At 42.4% G+C, this 16,583-nt stretch overlaps 1 protein-coding gene across 4 annotated transcripts in view; it reads right to left on the bottom strand.

Annotated features, from left to right (window-relative positions):
- Positions 1–16,583, bottom strand: part of SH3BP4 (SH3 domain binding protein 4) — a 75,231-nt gene that overhangs the window by 18,641 nt on the left and 40,007 nt on the right. For all 4 annotated transcript variants that reach the window (XM_053698871.1, XM_053698874.1, XM_053698870.1 and 1 more), the window contains one exon: positions 969–3,319. In XM_053698871.1, the coding sequence (XP_053554846.1) occupies positions 969–3,319 (2,351 nt within the window). The remainder of the gene's footprint in view (positions 1–968; positions 3,320–16,583) is intronic.

The raw sequence follows: 16,583 nt of genomic DNA, 5'->3' as shown, positions 1-16,583 counted from the left end.
AATCATTTTTTTTTTTTATTTAAATAGGATTTTTTTTATAAAATGCTTTGAGGAAAAAGATTTCAAGTTATTCATCCTGAAATAAGGATTAGTTTTTAAATATGTAGCATGAGGCTGAATATTCATGGCTGTAATGTTAATTATATTTTTATTGGTCAAATTAATTCTATTAACCCATTCACAATGTCATGCTCTGCCTACAGTTTTCTATAAGAATATATTGGGCAATTTTTCTATCTAGAAAATATCACATTCTTGGTTTTGTAGCCCTCAAAACTGAATTTGTGCCTGTATAAATATTATGCATCTTCTTCACTGCAACAAGGGTATAACAAACATACAAAGTTGAGAAATAGACCTTAAAAAGGGACATAAACCTAACATTTTTCCTTTTAGGATTCAGAGCATACAATTTTAAAAACAACTTTCAGATTTACTTCTATTATCAAATTTGCTTCATTCTTTTGGTATCCTTTGTGTTCAGCTAGCTCCCAAGTAGTGCATTGCTGCTCCTTCAACAATCGGTAAGCCAATGACAAGAGGCATATCTGTGCAGTCACCAACCAGCGGCTAGCTTCCAGTAGTGCAGTGCTGCTCCCAAGCCTACAAAAGCATGCTTTTCAACAAAGGATACCAAAAGATCAAAGCAAATTTTATAATAGAAGTACAGTTGTTTAAAATTGCATGTTCTGTCTGAATCATGCATGCAAATCCTTTACCTTAGTGGCAGTGTCTGGGTGAGGGGGAACCAAAAAGAGAGAGACAGGGTGAATCCTGATTAAGGACTGGTTTTGTTTTGAGCTGGTTCCCTGGAATGGAAGCTGATACCTAGCCTTTCTCTAATTTTTTGGCAGGTTTTAAGATGCTGGAAATTATTTTAAGGGATAATTTAGAATTAAGTATGTTCAAAAGAATACTGAAATGCTGAGAAAAGAACTTAGGAGGAGGAATGAATAAACAAATCTTACCGCCATCAACTCCTTTTGGAAGGATTTCCTCTCCTTGCCCTCATTGCTGTTACACTCCTCTTTCAATTTCTCTAAAACGGATGCCACCCTCTCAGACTCGCTCTCTGGCTCCACTCGACAGAAGTAGGAGAGGGGTAAGTTCACATAACCCAAGGCATCAGCAAAAGAGCGCCAACTGCCAATGTTCTCCATCAGCAAGGTGCGGACAGAGGCATAGATGTAAGTCAAGAATTTGCTTGGTCTTAATATCTGTTCCAGAAGGGAGGTTGTGGTCAGTTCAGGACCAGAGAAAAAACTTGGCTTCACCTTTCCAACAACTAGCACGTTCTTTGCATGCACAAGTCCAACTTTGCCTTGATAGTATCCAATGTACCACTCCTTGGTCCATAGTTGTCCCTTGAGCCGGATCTTTTCTTCACTCAAAAGACCCATCACATCCCCTTTCTTATATTCTAGCAGATATGGGTTTTTGCTCTGTCTCACAACAGTTTTGAGAAGCTTCCCATACTTTAGGCTACTCACTGGTCTGTCCTGGAAAGTGCGATACTTGCAAGTGATTGCCAGAGGTGACAAGACTATCTTTGGCACCTCCTTCTTCTTCAGGTACCTTCTTGGTCCTGTGGTTTTGATTCCAGTTTTGGGAGCAGGTTGAGGGGTTTGCACACAATACTGGGACAAGATAGCCCCTCCTTCATCCCTCACTTGCAACCTAAGTGTGAAGTCTGAAAGTTGTGCAGAGTCTTGGCAGCTTATTGGGAAAATTAGTCTACTAACTTTACCTAGTTTCAGCTGAAATCCTCTCACTACCTTGCCCTGATCCTCATCTTGCACTCTGTAGTTTGTCATATTAGAGAACAGGCAAATCTTTAAGTCCTGAGGTCTTGTAAGAATAAACTGTTGTTTCCCCCACAGTTGTAAAGTCACTGGAGCTGAATTGTGAACCAGTTGACCTACCTCTGTGACCAGAAGAGTTTTGGGAGCACAATCATGACCAAATATAGCAGCAACCGCTTTAAATGATGGGTGAATGTGTTTTGGGCCATACAGTCCTACAGTGACTTTCTTATATATATAGTCCCACACTGTAGCAGGAGAAAGAATGTTGTGACCTTGCGCAACCATTGCAATGTACATAACTGGCTCAAGGTTATCCAGCTTTACCTGTACAACATCCCCATACATGTAAGTCTGTGGCACCAGAATATACGGCCCCTCCTTGGCTTCTGCCCGCAGGCACTTTATCCCAACTAAGCTTTGTTGTGCAATATCACTGCGTAGCTCTGCAGATACTTTCAGCTCCAAAGTGAGGAAGCTCTGCACCTCCATATTGCTGAGTTTGATTTCCAACACAGGACTGATTGTGCTGCACTTGTCACTATTCAGTTCCAGTGGTGGGTCTAGCAAGGCTTTCAGTGAAATTTGCTGTGTGTCGCCTGGGGCAACATGTTCCTCTGGAACATGGATGCTTATGTTTGTGTCTGGCAGTTGCACGGCACCCCCCGAGCTGTCCAGCCTGCAGACGATACTAGTCTCCACAGGCTGCGTTTGACCCCAACCTGGGTTCTGGCCTAGCAGGTCCAGATCATGGCAGGAACGAGCTAGCTTGCGGTGATTGAGCCATGCTGTTCTGAAATCCTCCCTGCTCTGGAACTGCTCGGGTGCTGGGGACTTTAAACCAGCAAAGTAGTTACCCGTGGCCGGACTCTCAGACTTGGCCTGGAGGACAGACAGCTCGGAGAGGCTGTATGAACGCTTGCTCCTGAAAAATGGATTATCCCTCCGCACAGGTGTCTTTTCTGCTAACTCAGAATTACTGGCATTTAAGGACAAATCTAAAACATCTGTACTAGCTTCTGTGGAACCAGCAGAAGGAGCAAACGGATCAAAAAGAAGCAAATCCACAGAGTTGCTAGGTTCTGGAGTGAAGATTGGCGGCACCACCAATGACCCATTCAGGAAAGGGTTGGAGACAGATGGACGCAAAAATGGATTGTTGAAATGAGGCTTGACAGAATTCTGACTAAGGACATCTGTCCACTTTCCCATAAGATCCAGTTCTTTCACTCCCTCATCCACTTTCTCTAGCAATCCATCAATCATGCCACTGTCACTAAGAGAGGAGTCACGGTAATTGAGAGGCTGTACGTAGGTAGAAGGTATGTAGCCCATCTCAGTGGTGTTGTGTGCATACCACCAGTCACCCCCAGAGGTGTCCAACACAAAGAGGTGCTCACCCTTAGAAAATTTCAAAGTGGTGAAATTGTTGGGACAGTAATCCTTGATGGCCACCACTTCCTTCACATTCTCCAAAGACTCTGGGCTGTTAATACGTAGGGAACTTGGTGAAAGTACTAAAAAGTGGGGGTAGAGAAGAGAAAAAAAAATATAATTAAAAACCAGAGACATGACCACCAGCCAGGATAAATGGCGACACCACCAAGAACTCCATTTAGTACTATATGAGGACACCTTTATAAAAAAAATTATAGCAATGCTAAGGCAGCTCATGGCTTACTTTGTCCCTGAAAACACTGCTCAACAAGTAACCATATGGTGCTGATCTATAACCTTCCTTCACTAGAGCCGCAGACTGGATTGTACTCTGTACTCAGCATTTCACGTGGTTTTTAATATGTTTACAGTAATCCCTGCAGAGAGTGTATACATAAATAGGTCAGACTAGAAAAGACTGAAATCTTATTAAATAGAAAAATCAGGAGGAGCAAACTAGAAAGAGTAAACAGAAATGAGTAATATGCCAGCTGTGTCTACTTTATATGAATATTTTGTTATCTTGTGTATTATGTATGGTATGATGATGTAGAAGAGAAAGTGTGTATTTCCAGGGTGGGAGTGAAACAGTATGCACACCTTGCAAAGTATAAGGTTAACATTACACATGGAACAAAAAGGAGTTTGTGTACATATAGCAGAGAATAAAAGGGTGCATAGGTTCATGAGAATAAGAGGGAATACAAGTAGTATTCAGCTGGAAGAGGACAAAGTAGGGTGTAAAAAATAAAAAAAGAGAGACAGTGTACACCTGACAATACCCTGAGCCTTAGACTAAACATAAGAGGAGAAGCACTTGTGTGATAAACACCAAAGCTGGAGAAAATAAATAAATAAAAAAAATCTATGCCTGCTCAGTGATGGCTGTAGGTGTAACGTCTACACTTGGCTTCATTTATAAGCCTGATCAGAGACTTAATTAAATAGCTCTATGTACTTAAAGGGACTAGCAATATGGGCCTTGGTTCATTACTTTTAGGGTAACTTAAGACTGAGTAACCAAGTAATTTGCATAAAGAAGAGAAAAACTCAACTGAAAACAAAGCTGTGAAAATCTTATTTTATTCAATGGAATTTTACCCACTAAATGTGCAGTGTCTTAGCTCACTATGCTTTTTACAGAAAAAAAAAAAAAATTCTCAGCCTAACCATAACTTGTAATACCAAACGGTTCTCTAAACAAAGTTAAAGGGATAGTAAAGTCCAAATTAAAAACTTTCATGATTCCCGTAGCGCATGTAATTATAAACAACTTTGAAATGTACTTTTATGATCAAATTTGCTTTGTTCTCTTGTTCTTCCTAGATGAAAGTTAAACCTAGGATCATATGCTAATTTCTTGAAGGCCACATATTATCTGAATGCATTTGACAGGTTTTTCACAGCTTGAGGTTGTTAGTTCATGTGTTTCATATAAATAACATTGTGCTCATGCACGTGGAGTTATTTAAGAGTCAGCACTATATGCCTGAAATGATACAAGGTAATTACAGAGGTAACAAAGTGTTTGTTATGCAAAACAAGGGAATATCTTTCTTTTTAAAAACAACAACAACATTTTTGGTATTTTCTATCCCTTTAATATGGACCTCATCCCTCTAATCATGTGATAAGGTTATCTATTTCTGGATTCCCTTAGTCTACTTGGAGCCTCTTTTTCTTATGTTAAAGGGACATTAAACACTAAATACATGCTAGACAGAATGATGCATTAAAAAAAAAAAAGGATTAGTCCATGACTAACATGTAGATGTATTTTTTAAAGTTTCATTAGTTGTTTAAAAAGTGACAAAAACAGAATTTATGCTTACCTGATAAATTACTTTCTCCAACGGTGTGTCCGGTCCACGGCGTCATCCTTACTTGTGGGATATTCTCCTCCCCAACAGGAAATGGCAAAGAGCCCAGCAAAGCTGGCCATATAGTCCCTCCTAGGCTCCGCCCACCCCAGTCATTCGACCGACGGACAGGAGGAAATATATATAGGAGAAACCATATGGTAACGTGGTGACTGTAGTTAGAGAAAATAATTCATCAGACCTGATTAAAAAACCAGGGCGGGCCGTGGACCGGACACACCGTTGGAGAAAGTAATTTATCAGGTAAGCATAAATTCTGTTTTCTCCAACATAGGTGTGTCCGGTCCACGGCGTCATCCTTACTTGTGGGAACCAATACCAAAGCTTTAGGACACGGATGAAGGGAGGGAGCAAATCAGGTCACCTAAATGGAAGGCACCACGGCTTGCAAAACCTTTCTCCCAAAAATAGCCTCCGAAGAAGCAAAAGTATAAAATTTGTAAAATTTGGCAAAAGAGTGCAGTGAAGACCAAGTCGCTGCCTTACATATCTGGTCAACAGGAACCTCATTCTTGACGTCCCATGTGGAAGCCACAGCCCTAGTGGAGTGAGCTGTGATACTTTCAGGAGGCTGCTGTCCGGCAGTCTCAAAAGCCAATCTGATAATGCTTTTAAGCCAAAAGGAAAGAGAGGTAGAAGTTGCTTTTTTACCTCTCCTTTTACCAGAATAAACAACAAACAAAGAAGATGTTTGTCTAAAATCTTCAGTAGCCTCTAAATAGAATTTTAGAGCACGGACTACGTCCAAATTGTGTAACAAACATTCCTTCTTTGAAACTGGATTCGGACACAAAGAAGGTACAACTATCTCCTGGTTAATATTTTTGTTGGAAACAACCTTCGGAAGAAAACCAGGCTCAGTACGCAAAACCACCTTATCTGCATGGACCAGATAGGGCGGAGAACACTGCAGATAACTCAGAAACTCTTCTGGCAGAAGAAATTGCAACCTAAAACAAAACTTTCCAAGATAATAACTTAATATCTACGGAATGTAAGGGTTCAAACGGAACCCCTTGAAGAACTGAAAGAACTAGATTAAGACTCCAGGGAGGAGTCAAAGGTCTGCAAACAAGCTTGATTCTAACCAGAGCCTGAACAAACGCTTAAACGTCGGGCACCGCTGCCAGCCTTTTGTGAAGTAAAACAGATAAAGCAGAGATCTGTCCCTTCAGAGAACTTGCAGATAATCCTTTCTCCAAACCTTCTTGTAGAAAAGAAAGAATCTTAGGAATTTTTATCTTGTTCCATGGGAATCCTTTAGATTCACACCAACAGATATATTTTTTCCATATAATATGGTAAATTTTTCTAGTTACAGGCTTTCTAGCCTGAATAAGAGTATCTATTACAGAATCTGAAAACCCACGCTTTGATAAAATCAAGCGTTCAAACTCCAAGCAGTCAGTTGGAGGAAAACCAGATTCGGATGTTCGAATGGACCCTGAATAAGAAGGTCTTGTCTCAAAGGTAGCTTCCATGGTGGAGCCGATGACATATTCACCAGGTCTGCATACCAAGTCCTGCGTGGCCACACAGGAACTATCAAGATCACCGAAGCCCTCTCCAGATTGATCCTGGCTACCAGCCTGGGAATGAGAGGAAACGGTGGGAATACATAAGCTAGGTTGAAGATCCAAGGTGCTACTATTGTATCCAATAGAGTCGCCTTGGGATCCCTGGATTTGGACCCGTAACAAGGGACCTTGAAGTTCTGACGAGAGGCCATCAGAACCATGTCTGGAATGCCCCATAATTGAGTTATTTGGACAAAGATTTCCGGATGGAGTTCCCACTCCCCCGGATGCTCCTCCATCGCCAGGGAACTCCTTGTTTCTCCCTGATGGTTGATATATGTAACAGTCGTCATGTTGTCTGATTGAAACCATATGAATTTGGCCTTTGCTAGTCGAGGCCAAGCCTTGAGAGCATTGAATATCGCTCTCAGTTCCATTATGTTTATCGGGAGAAGAGAGTCTTCCCGAGACCATAGACCCTGAGCTTTCAGGGGTTCCCAGACCGCGCCCCAGCCCACCAGACTGGCGTCGGTCGTGACAATGACCTACTCTGGTCTGCGGAAGCTCATTCCCTGTGACAGGTTGTCCAGGGTCAGCCACCAACGGAGTGAATCTCTGGTTATTTGATCTACTTGTATCGTCGGAGACAAGTCTGTATAATCCCCATTCCACTGTCTGAGCATGCACAGGTGTAATGGTCTTAGATGAATTCGTGCAAAAGGAACTATGTCCCTTGCCGCAACCATCAAACCTATTACTTCCATGCACTGCGCTATGGAAGGAAGAAGAACAGAATGAAGTACCTGACAAGAGCTTAGAAGTTTTGATTTTCTGGCCTCTGTCAGAAAAATCTTCATTTCTAAGGAAACTATTATTGTTCCCAAGAAGGGAACTCTTGTTGACGGGGACAGAACTTTTTTCTATGTTCACTTTCCACCTGCGAGATCTGAGAAAGGCTAGGACAATGTCCGTATGAGCCCTTGCTTTTGACAGAGACGACACTTGAATCAGGATGTCGTCCAAGTAAAGTACTACTGCAATGCCCCTTGGTCTTAGCACCGCTAGAAGGGACCCTAGTACCTTTGTGAAAATCTTGGAGCAGTGGCTAATCCGAATGGAAGTGCCACAAACTGGTAATGCTTGTCCAGAAAGACGAACCATAGGAACCGAAAATGTTCCTTGTGGATAGGAATATGTAGATACGCATCCTTTAACTCCACCGTGGTCAGGAATTGACCTTCCTGGATGGTAGGAAGGATCGTTCGAATGGTTTCCATTTTGAACGATGAAACCCTTAGAAACTTGTTTAGAATCTTGAGAATTGGTCTGAATGTTCCCTCTTTTTTGGGAATTATGAACAGGTTGGAGTAAAAACCCATCCCTTGTTCTCCTAATGGAACAGGATGAATCACTCCCATGCTTAACAGGTCTTCTACACAGTGTAAGAATGCCTGTCTTTTATTTGGTTCGAAGATAATTGAGACCTGTGGAACCTTCCCCTTGGGGGTAGTTCCCTGAATGCCAGGAGATAACCTTGAGAAACTATTTCTAGCGCCCAAGGATCCTGAACATCTCTTACCCAAGCCTGAGCAAAGAGAGAAAGTCTGCCCCCCACCAGATCCGGTCCCAGATCGGGGGCCAACACTTCATGCTGTTTTGATAGCAGTGGCAGGTTTCTTGGCCTGCTTACCCTTGTTCCAGCCTTGCATCGGTCTCCAGGCTGGCTTGGTTTGAGAAGTATTACCCTCTTGCTTAGAGGGTGTAGAATTTGAGGCTGGTCCGTTTCTGCGAAAGGGACGAAAATTTGGCTTATTTTTAGCCTTAAAAGACCTATCCAGAGGAAGGGCGTGGCCCTTTCCCCCAGTGATGTCTGAAATAATCTCTTTCAAGTCAGGGCCAAACAGTGTTTTACCCTTGAAAGGGATGTTAAGCAATTTGGTCTGGAGAACACATCCGCTGACCAAGACTTTAGCAAAAACGCTCTGCGCGCCACGATAGCAAACCCTGAATTATTCGCCGCTAATCTAGCTAATTGTAAAGCGGCATCTAAAATAAAAGAGTTAGCCAATTTGAGTGCTTGAACTCTGTCCAAAACCTCCTCGTACGAAGATTCTTTATTGAGCGACTTTTCTAGTTCTTCGAACCAGAAACACGCAGCTGTAGTGACAGGAACAATGCATGAAATTGGTTGTAGAAGGTAACCTTGCTGAACAAACATCTTTTTAAGCAAACCCTCTAACCATTAATCCATAGGATCTTGAAGGCACAACTATCTTCTATAGGAATAGAAGTGCGTTTGTTTAGAGTAGAAACCGCCCCCTCGACCTTGGGGACTGTATGCCATAAGTCCTTTCTGGGGTCGACTATAGGAAATAATTTCTTAAATATAGGGGGAGGAACAAAAGGTATGCCGGGCCTTTCCCACTCCTTATTCACTATGTCCGCCACCCGCTTGGGTATAGGAAAAACATCGGGGGGCACCGGAACCTCTAGGAACTTGTCCATCTTACCTAATTTCTCTGGAATGACCAAATTGTCACAATCATCCAGAGTAGATAATACCTCCTTAAGTAGTGCGTGGAGATGTTCTAATTTAAATTTAAAAGTTACAATATCAGGTTCTGCTTGTTGAGAAATTTTCCCTGAATCTGAAATTTCTCCCTCAGACAAAACCTCCCTCCTGGCCCCTTCAGATTGGTGTGAGGGTATGTCAGAACAGATATCATCAGCGTCCTCTTGCTCTTCAGTGTTTAAAACAGAGCAATCACGCTTTCTCTGATAAGTAGGCATTTTGGAAAAAATGCATGCAATAGAATTATCCATTACAGCCATTAATTGTTGTATGGTAATAAGTATTGGCGCACTAGATGTACTAGGGGCCTCTTGTGTGGGCAAAACTGGTGTAGACACAGAAGGGGGATGATGCAGTACCATGCTTACTCCCCTCATTTGAGGAATCATCTTGGGCAATATCATATCTATGGCATTATTATCCCTACTTTGTTTGGACATTATGACACAATTATATCACATATATTTAAATGGGGAGACACATTGGCTTTCATACATATAGAACATCGTTATCTGATGGTTCAGACATGTTAAACAGGCTTAAACTTGTCAACAAAGCACAAAAAACGTTTTACAATAAAACCGTTACTGTCCCTTTAAATTTTAAACTGAACACACTTTATTACTGAATATGTGAAAAAGTATGAAGGAATTGTTCAAAATTCACCAAAATTTCACCACAGTAACTTAAAGCCTTAAAAGTATTGCACACCAAATTTGAAAGCTTTAACCCTTAAAATAACGGAACCGGAGCCGTTTTTACATTTAACCCCTATACAGTCCCAGGTATCTGCTTTGCTGAGACCCAACCAAGCCCAGAGGGGAATACGATACCAAATGATGCCTTCTATAAGCTTTTTCAGTGGTTCTTAGCTCCTCACACATGCATCTGCATGCCATGCTTTCCAAAAACAACTGCGCATTAGTGGCGCGAAAATGAGGCTCTGTCTATGACTAGAAAAGGCCCCCAGTGAAAAAGGTGTCCCATACAGTGCCTGGCGTTTTTATTAAAACAATCCCCAAGATTTAACAACTATTAATAGTAATAATCTGCCAAATATACTTAGTAAAGTAATCGTTTTAGCCCAGAAAAATGTCTACCAGTTTTTTAAGCCCTAATGAAGCCCTTTATTCTTTTACTTAAACTAAGAAAATGGCTTACCGGTTCCCATAGGGAAAATGACAGCTTCCAGCATTACCAAGTCTTGTTAGAAATGTGTCATACCTCAAGCAGCAAAGTCTGCCCACTGTTTCCCCCAACTGAAGTTACTCCATCTCAACAGCCCTGTGTGGAAACAGCCATCGATTTTAGTAACGGTTGCTAAAATCATCTTCCTCTTACAAACAGAAATCTTCATCTCTTTTCTGTTTCAGAGTAAATAGTACATACCAGCACTATTTTAAAATAACAAACTCTTGATTGAAGAACAAAAACTACATTTAAACACCAAAAAACTCTAAGCCATCTCCGTGGAGATGTTGCCTGTGCAACGGCAAAGAGAATGACTGGGGTGGGCGGAGCCTAGGAGGGACTATATGGCCAGCTTTGCTGGGCTCTTTGCCATTTCCTGTTGGGGAGGAGAATATCCCACAAGTAAGGATGACGCCGTGGACCGGACACACCTATGTTGGAGAAATAAGTGTAAAGTTTTAGTGTCTATAAAACACTGGGAGCTGCCATGTTGTACCTTCTCTGCTGTGGCCAATTAGAGACAGTTATAAATAGGTCACTAGAGTGTGCAGCCAATGGTTGTGCTGGATTTAACAGTGTTCTGCACTTCCATTTCTAACAAGAACTGAAATGCTCACAATTTCAGAATGGAATTACAGGCAAAGAGGACAAAATAAATAATGAAAGTATATTGCAGAGTTGTTTTATATACAATTTATCAATTTATATTACCATCTCAAAGTGTTTAATGTCCCTTTAAGGTAATCAGGGCAGAACCAAGTCAAACCCACAATTGCTGTATTATTTGTGATTAAGACTTCCAGAGCAAAAGAGGAATAAACTGCTCACTTCTTGTAGAGCAATCAAACAAATATAGCATACTTCCATGTTTCAAAAAGGACATGTAATTTTAAACAACTTTCCAATTTACTTTTATCACCAATTTTGCTTTGTTCTCTTGGTATTCTTAGTTGAAAGCTAAACCTAGGAAGGCTCATATGATAATTTCTAAGCCCTTGAAGGCTGGCTCTCATCACATGCTTTTTTTATTTGCTTTTCACAACAGGGGAGAGCTAGTTCATGTAAACCATATATATAACATTGTGATCATGCCCGTGGATTTTGGCAGACACTGCACTAATTGGCTAAAATGAAAGTCAATAGATAAATAAAATGTCATATGATCCAGGGGGCTGTCAGAAGATGCTTAGATACAAGTTAATCGCAGAGGTAAAAAGTACAGTATATAAATATAACAGTGTTGGTTATGCAAAACTGGGGAATGGGTAATAACATAATTTATGCTTACCTGATAAATTCCTTTCTTCTGTTGTGTGATCAGTCCACGGGTCATCATTACTTCTGGGATATAACTCCTCCCCAACAGGAAATGCAAGAGGATTCACCCAGCAGAGCCGATATAGCTCCTCCCCTCTACGTCAGTCCCAGTCATTCGACCAAGAATCAACGAGAAAGGAGTAACCAAGGGTGAAGTGGTGACTGGAGTATAATTTAAAAGATATTTACCTGCCTTAAAAACAGGGCGGGCCGTGGACTGATCACACAACAGAAGAAAGGAATTTATCAGGTAAGCATAAATTATGTTTTCTTCTGTTATGTGTGATCAGTCCACGGGTCATCATTACTTCTGGGATACCAATACCAAAGCAAAAGTACACGGATGACGGGAGGGATAGGCAGGCTCATTATACAGAAGGAACCACTGCCTGAAGAACCTTTCTCCCAAAAATAGCCTCCGAAGAAGCAAAAGTGTCAAATTTGTAAAATTTGGAAAAAGTATGAAGCGAAGACCAAGTTGCAGCCTTGCAAATCTGTTCAACAGAGGCCTCATTCTTAAAGGCCCAAGTGGAAGCCACAGCTCTAGTGGAATGAGCTGTAATTCTTTCAGGAGGCTGCTGTCCAGCAGTCTCATAGGCTAAACGTATTATGTTACGAAGCCAAAAAGAGAGAGAGGTAGCAGAAGCTTTTTGACCTCTCCTCTGTCCAGAATAAACGACAAACAGGGAAGAAGTTTGACGAAACTCTTTAGTTGCCTGCAAGTAGAACTTGAGGGCACGAACTACATCCAGATTGTGTAGAAGACGTTCCTTCTTTGAAGAAGGATTTGGACACAAGGATGGAACAACAATCTCTTGATTGATATTCCTGTTAGTAACTACCTTAGGTAAGAACCCAGGTTTAGTACGCAGAACTACCTTGTCTGAGTGAAAAATCAGATAAGGAGAATCACAATGTAATGCTGATAACTCAGAGACTCTTCGAGCCGAGGAAATAGCCATTAAAAACAGAACTTTCCAAGATAACAATTTTATATCAATGGAATGAAGGGGTTCAAACGGAACACCCTGTAAAACGTTAAGAACTAAGTTTAAACTCCATGGTGGAGCAACAGCTTTAAACACAGGCTTGATCCTAGCTAAAGCCTGACAAAAGGCCTGGACGTCTGGATTTTCTGACAGACGCCTGTGTAACAAGATGGACAGAGCTGAAATCTGTCCCTTTAATGAACTAGCCGATAAACCCTTTTCTAAGCCCTCTTGTAGAAAGGACAAGATCCTAGAGATCCTAACTTTACTCCAGGAGTAACGTTTGGATTCACACCAGTATAGGTATTTACGCCATATTTTATGGTAAATCTTTCTGGTAACAGGCTTCCTAGCCTGTATCAGGGTATCAATAACCGACTCAGAAAAACCACGTTTTGATAAAATCAAGCGTTCAATTTCCAAGCAGTCAGTTTCAGAGAAGTTAGATTTTGATGTTTGAACGGACCCTGTATCAGAAGGTCCTGTCTTAGAGGTAGAGACCAAGGTGGACAGGATGACATGTCCACTAGATCTGCATACCCAGTCCTGCGTGGCCATGCAGGTGCTATTAGAATCACTGATGCTCTCTCCTGTTTGATTTTGGCAATCAATCGAGGAAGCAGCGGGAAGGGTGGAAACACATAAGCCATCCCGAAGTTCCAAGGTGCTGTCAAAGCATCTATCAGAACCGCTCCCGGATCCCTGGATCTGGACCCGTAGTGAGGAAGTTTGGCGTTCTGGCGAGACGCCATGAGATCTATCTCTGGTTTGCCCCAACGTCGAAGTATTTGGGCAAAGACCTCCGGATGAAGTTCCCACTCCCCCGGATGAAAAGTCTGGCGACTCAAGAAATCCGCCTCCCAGTTCTCCACTCCCGGGATGTGGATTGCTGACAGGTGGCAAGAGTGAGACTCTGCCCATCGAATTATCTTTGATACTTCCATCATTGCTAGGGAGCTTTTTGTCCCTCCCTGATGGTTGATGTAAGCTACAGTCGTGATATTGTCCGACTGAAACCTGATGAACCCCCGAGTTGTTAATTGGGGCCAAGCCAGAAGGGCATTGAGAACTGCTCTCAATTCCAGAATGTTTATTGGAAGGAGACTCTCCTCCTGATTCCATAATCCCTGAGCCTTCAGAGAATTCCAGACAGCGCCCCAACCTAGCAGGCTGGCGTCTGTTGTTACAATTGTCCAGTCTGGCCTGCTGAATGGCATCCCCCTGGACAGGTGTGGCCGATGAAGCCACCATAGAAGAGAATTTCTGGTCTCTTGATTCAGATTCAGAGTAGGGGACAAATCTGAGTAATCCCCATTCCACTGACTTAGCATGCATAATTGCAGCGGTCTGAGGTGTAGGCGTGCAAAAGGTACTATGTCCATTGCCGCTACCATTAAGCCGATCACCTCCATGCATTGAGCTACTGACGGGTGTTGAATGGAATGAAGGACACGGCATGCATCTTGAAGTTTTGTTAACCTGTCCTCTGTCAGGTAAATCTTCATTTCTACAGAATCTATAAGAGTCCCCAAGAATGGAACTCTTGTGAGAGGAAAAAGAGAACTCTTCTTTTCGTTCACTTTCCATCCATGCGACCTTAGAAATGCCAGAACTAACTCTGTATGAGACTTGGCAGTTTGAAAGCTTGAAGCCTGTATTAGAATGTCGTCTAGATACGGAGCTACCGAAATCCCTCGCGGTCTTAGTACCGCCAGGAGGGCACCTAGAATCTTTGTGAAGATTCTTGGGGCCGTAGCCAATCCGAATGGAAGAGCTACAAACTGGTAGTGCCTGTCTAGGAAGGCAAACCGTAGATACCGGTGATGATCTTTGTGGATCGGTATGTGAAGGTAAGCATCTTTTAAATCCACTGTGGTCATGTACTGACCCTTTTGGATCATGGGCAAGATTGTTCGAATAGTTTCCATTTTGAACGATGGAACTCTTAGGAATTTGTTTAGAATCTTTAAATCTAAGATTGGTCTGAAGGTTCCCTCTTTTTTGGGAACCACAAACAGGTTTGAGTAGAACCCTTGTCCTTGTTCCGACCGCGGAACCGGATGGATCACTCCCATTAATAACAGATTTTGTACACAGCGTAGAAACGCTTCTTTCTTTATCTGATTTGTTGACAATCTTGACAGATGAAATCTCCCTCTTGGGGGAGATAATTTGAAGTCTAGAAGGTATCCCTGAGATATGATCTCTAGCGCCCAGGGATCCTGAACATCTCTTGCCCAGGCCTGGGCGAAGAGAGAAAGTCTGCCCCCCACTAGATCCGGTCCCGGATCGGGGGCTCTCGGTTCATGCTGTCTTTGGGGCAGCAGCAGGTTTCCTGGCCTGTTTGCCCTTGTTCCAGGACTGGTTGGGCTTCCAGCCTTGCCTGTAACGAGCAACAGCTCCTTCCTGTTTTGGTGCAGTGGAGGTTGATGCTGCTCCTGTTTTGAAATTCCGAAAGGGACGAAAATTAGACTGTCTAGCCTTAGCTTTGGCTTTGTCTTGAGGTAGGGCGTGGCCCTTACCTCCTGTAATGTCAGCGATAATTTCTTTCAAACCGGGCCCAAATAAGGACTGCCCCTTGGAAGGTATATTAAGTAATTTGGACTTAGAAGTAACATCAGCTGACCAGGATTTTAGCCACAGTGCCCTACGTGCCTGTATGGCGAATCCTGAGTTCTTAGCCGTAAGTTTGGTTAAATGAACTACGGCCTCCGAAATGAATGAATTAGCTAGTTTAAGGACTCTAAGCCTGTCCATAATGTCGTCTAGCGTATATGAACTAAGGTTCTCTTCCAGAGACTCAATCCAAAATGCTGCCGCAGCCGTAATCGGCGCGATACATGCAAGGGGTTGCAAAATAAAACCTTGTTGAACAAACATTTTCTTAAGGTAACCCTCCAATTTTTTATCCATTGGATCTGAAAAGGCACAGCTATCCTCCACCGGGATAGTGGTACGCTTAGCTAGAGTAGAAACTGCTCCCTCCACCTTAGGGACCGTTTGCCATAAGTCCCGAGTGGTGGCGTCTATTGGAAACATCTTTCTAAATATTGGAGGGGGTGAGAACGGCACACCGGGTCTATCCCACTCCTTAGTAACAATTTCAGTTAATCTCTTAGGTATAGGAAAAACGTCAGTACTCGCCGGTACCGCAAAGTATTTATCCAACCTACATAGTTTCTCTGGTATTGCAACGGTGTTACAATCATTGAGAGCTGCTAAGACCTCCCCTAGTAATACACGGAGGTTCTCCAATTTAAATTTAAAATTTGAAATATCTGAATCCAATCTGTTTGGATCAGAACCGTCACCCACAGAATGAAGCTCTCCGTCCTCATGCTCTGCAAGCTGTGACGCAGTATCAGACATGGCCCTAGTATTGTCAGCGCACTCTGTTCTCACCCCAGAGTGATCACGCTTGCCTCTTAGCTCAGGTAATTTAGACAAAACTTCAGTCATAACAGTAGCCATATCTTGTAATGTTATCTGTAATGGCCGCCCAGATGTACTAGGCGCCATAATATCACGCACCTCCCGGGCGGGAGATGCAGGTACTGCCGCGTGAGGCGAGTTAGTCGGCATAACTCTCCCCTCGCAGATTGGTGAAATTTGTTCACATTGTACAGATTGACTTTTATTTAAAGTAGCATCAATACAGTTAGTACATAAATTTCTATTGGGCTCCACCTTGGCATTGGAACAAATGACACAGATATCCTCTGAGTCAGACATGTTTAACACACTAGCAATAACTTGCAACCTGGTTATAATCTTTTTTAGCAAAAACGTACTGTGCCTCAAAGAGGTACTTAAACGATTAAATGATTAAATGACAGTTGAGATAATAAACTGAGAACAGTTATAGCATCAACTTTAAA

Source organism: Bombina bombina, chromosome 1 (genome assembly GCF_027579735.1).
Source record: "Bombina bombina isolate aBomBom1 chromosome 1, aBomBom1.pri, whole genome shotgun sequence".
Lineage (NCBI taxonomy): Eukaryota > Metazoa > Chordata > Amphibia > Anura > Bombinatoridae > Bombina > Bombina bombina.
Note: the sequence above shows the minus strand (reverse complement) of the source record. Positions and strands in the feature narration are given on the sequence as shown.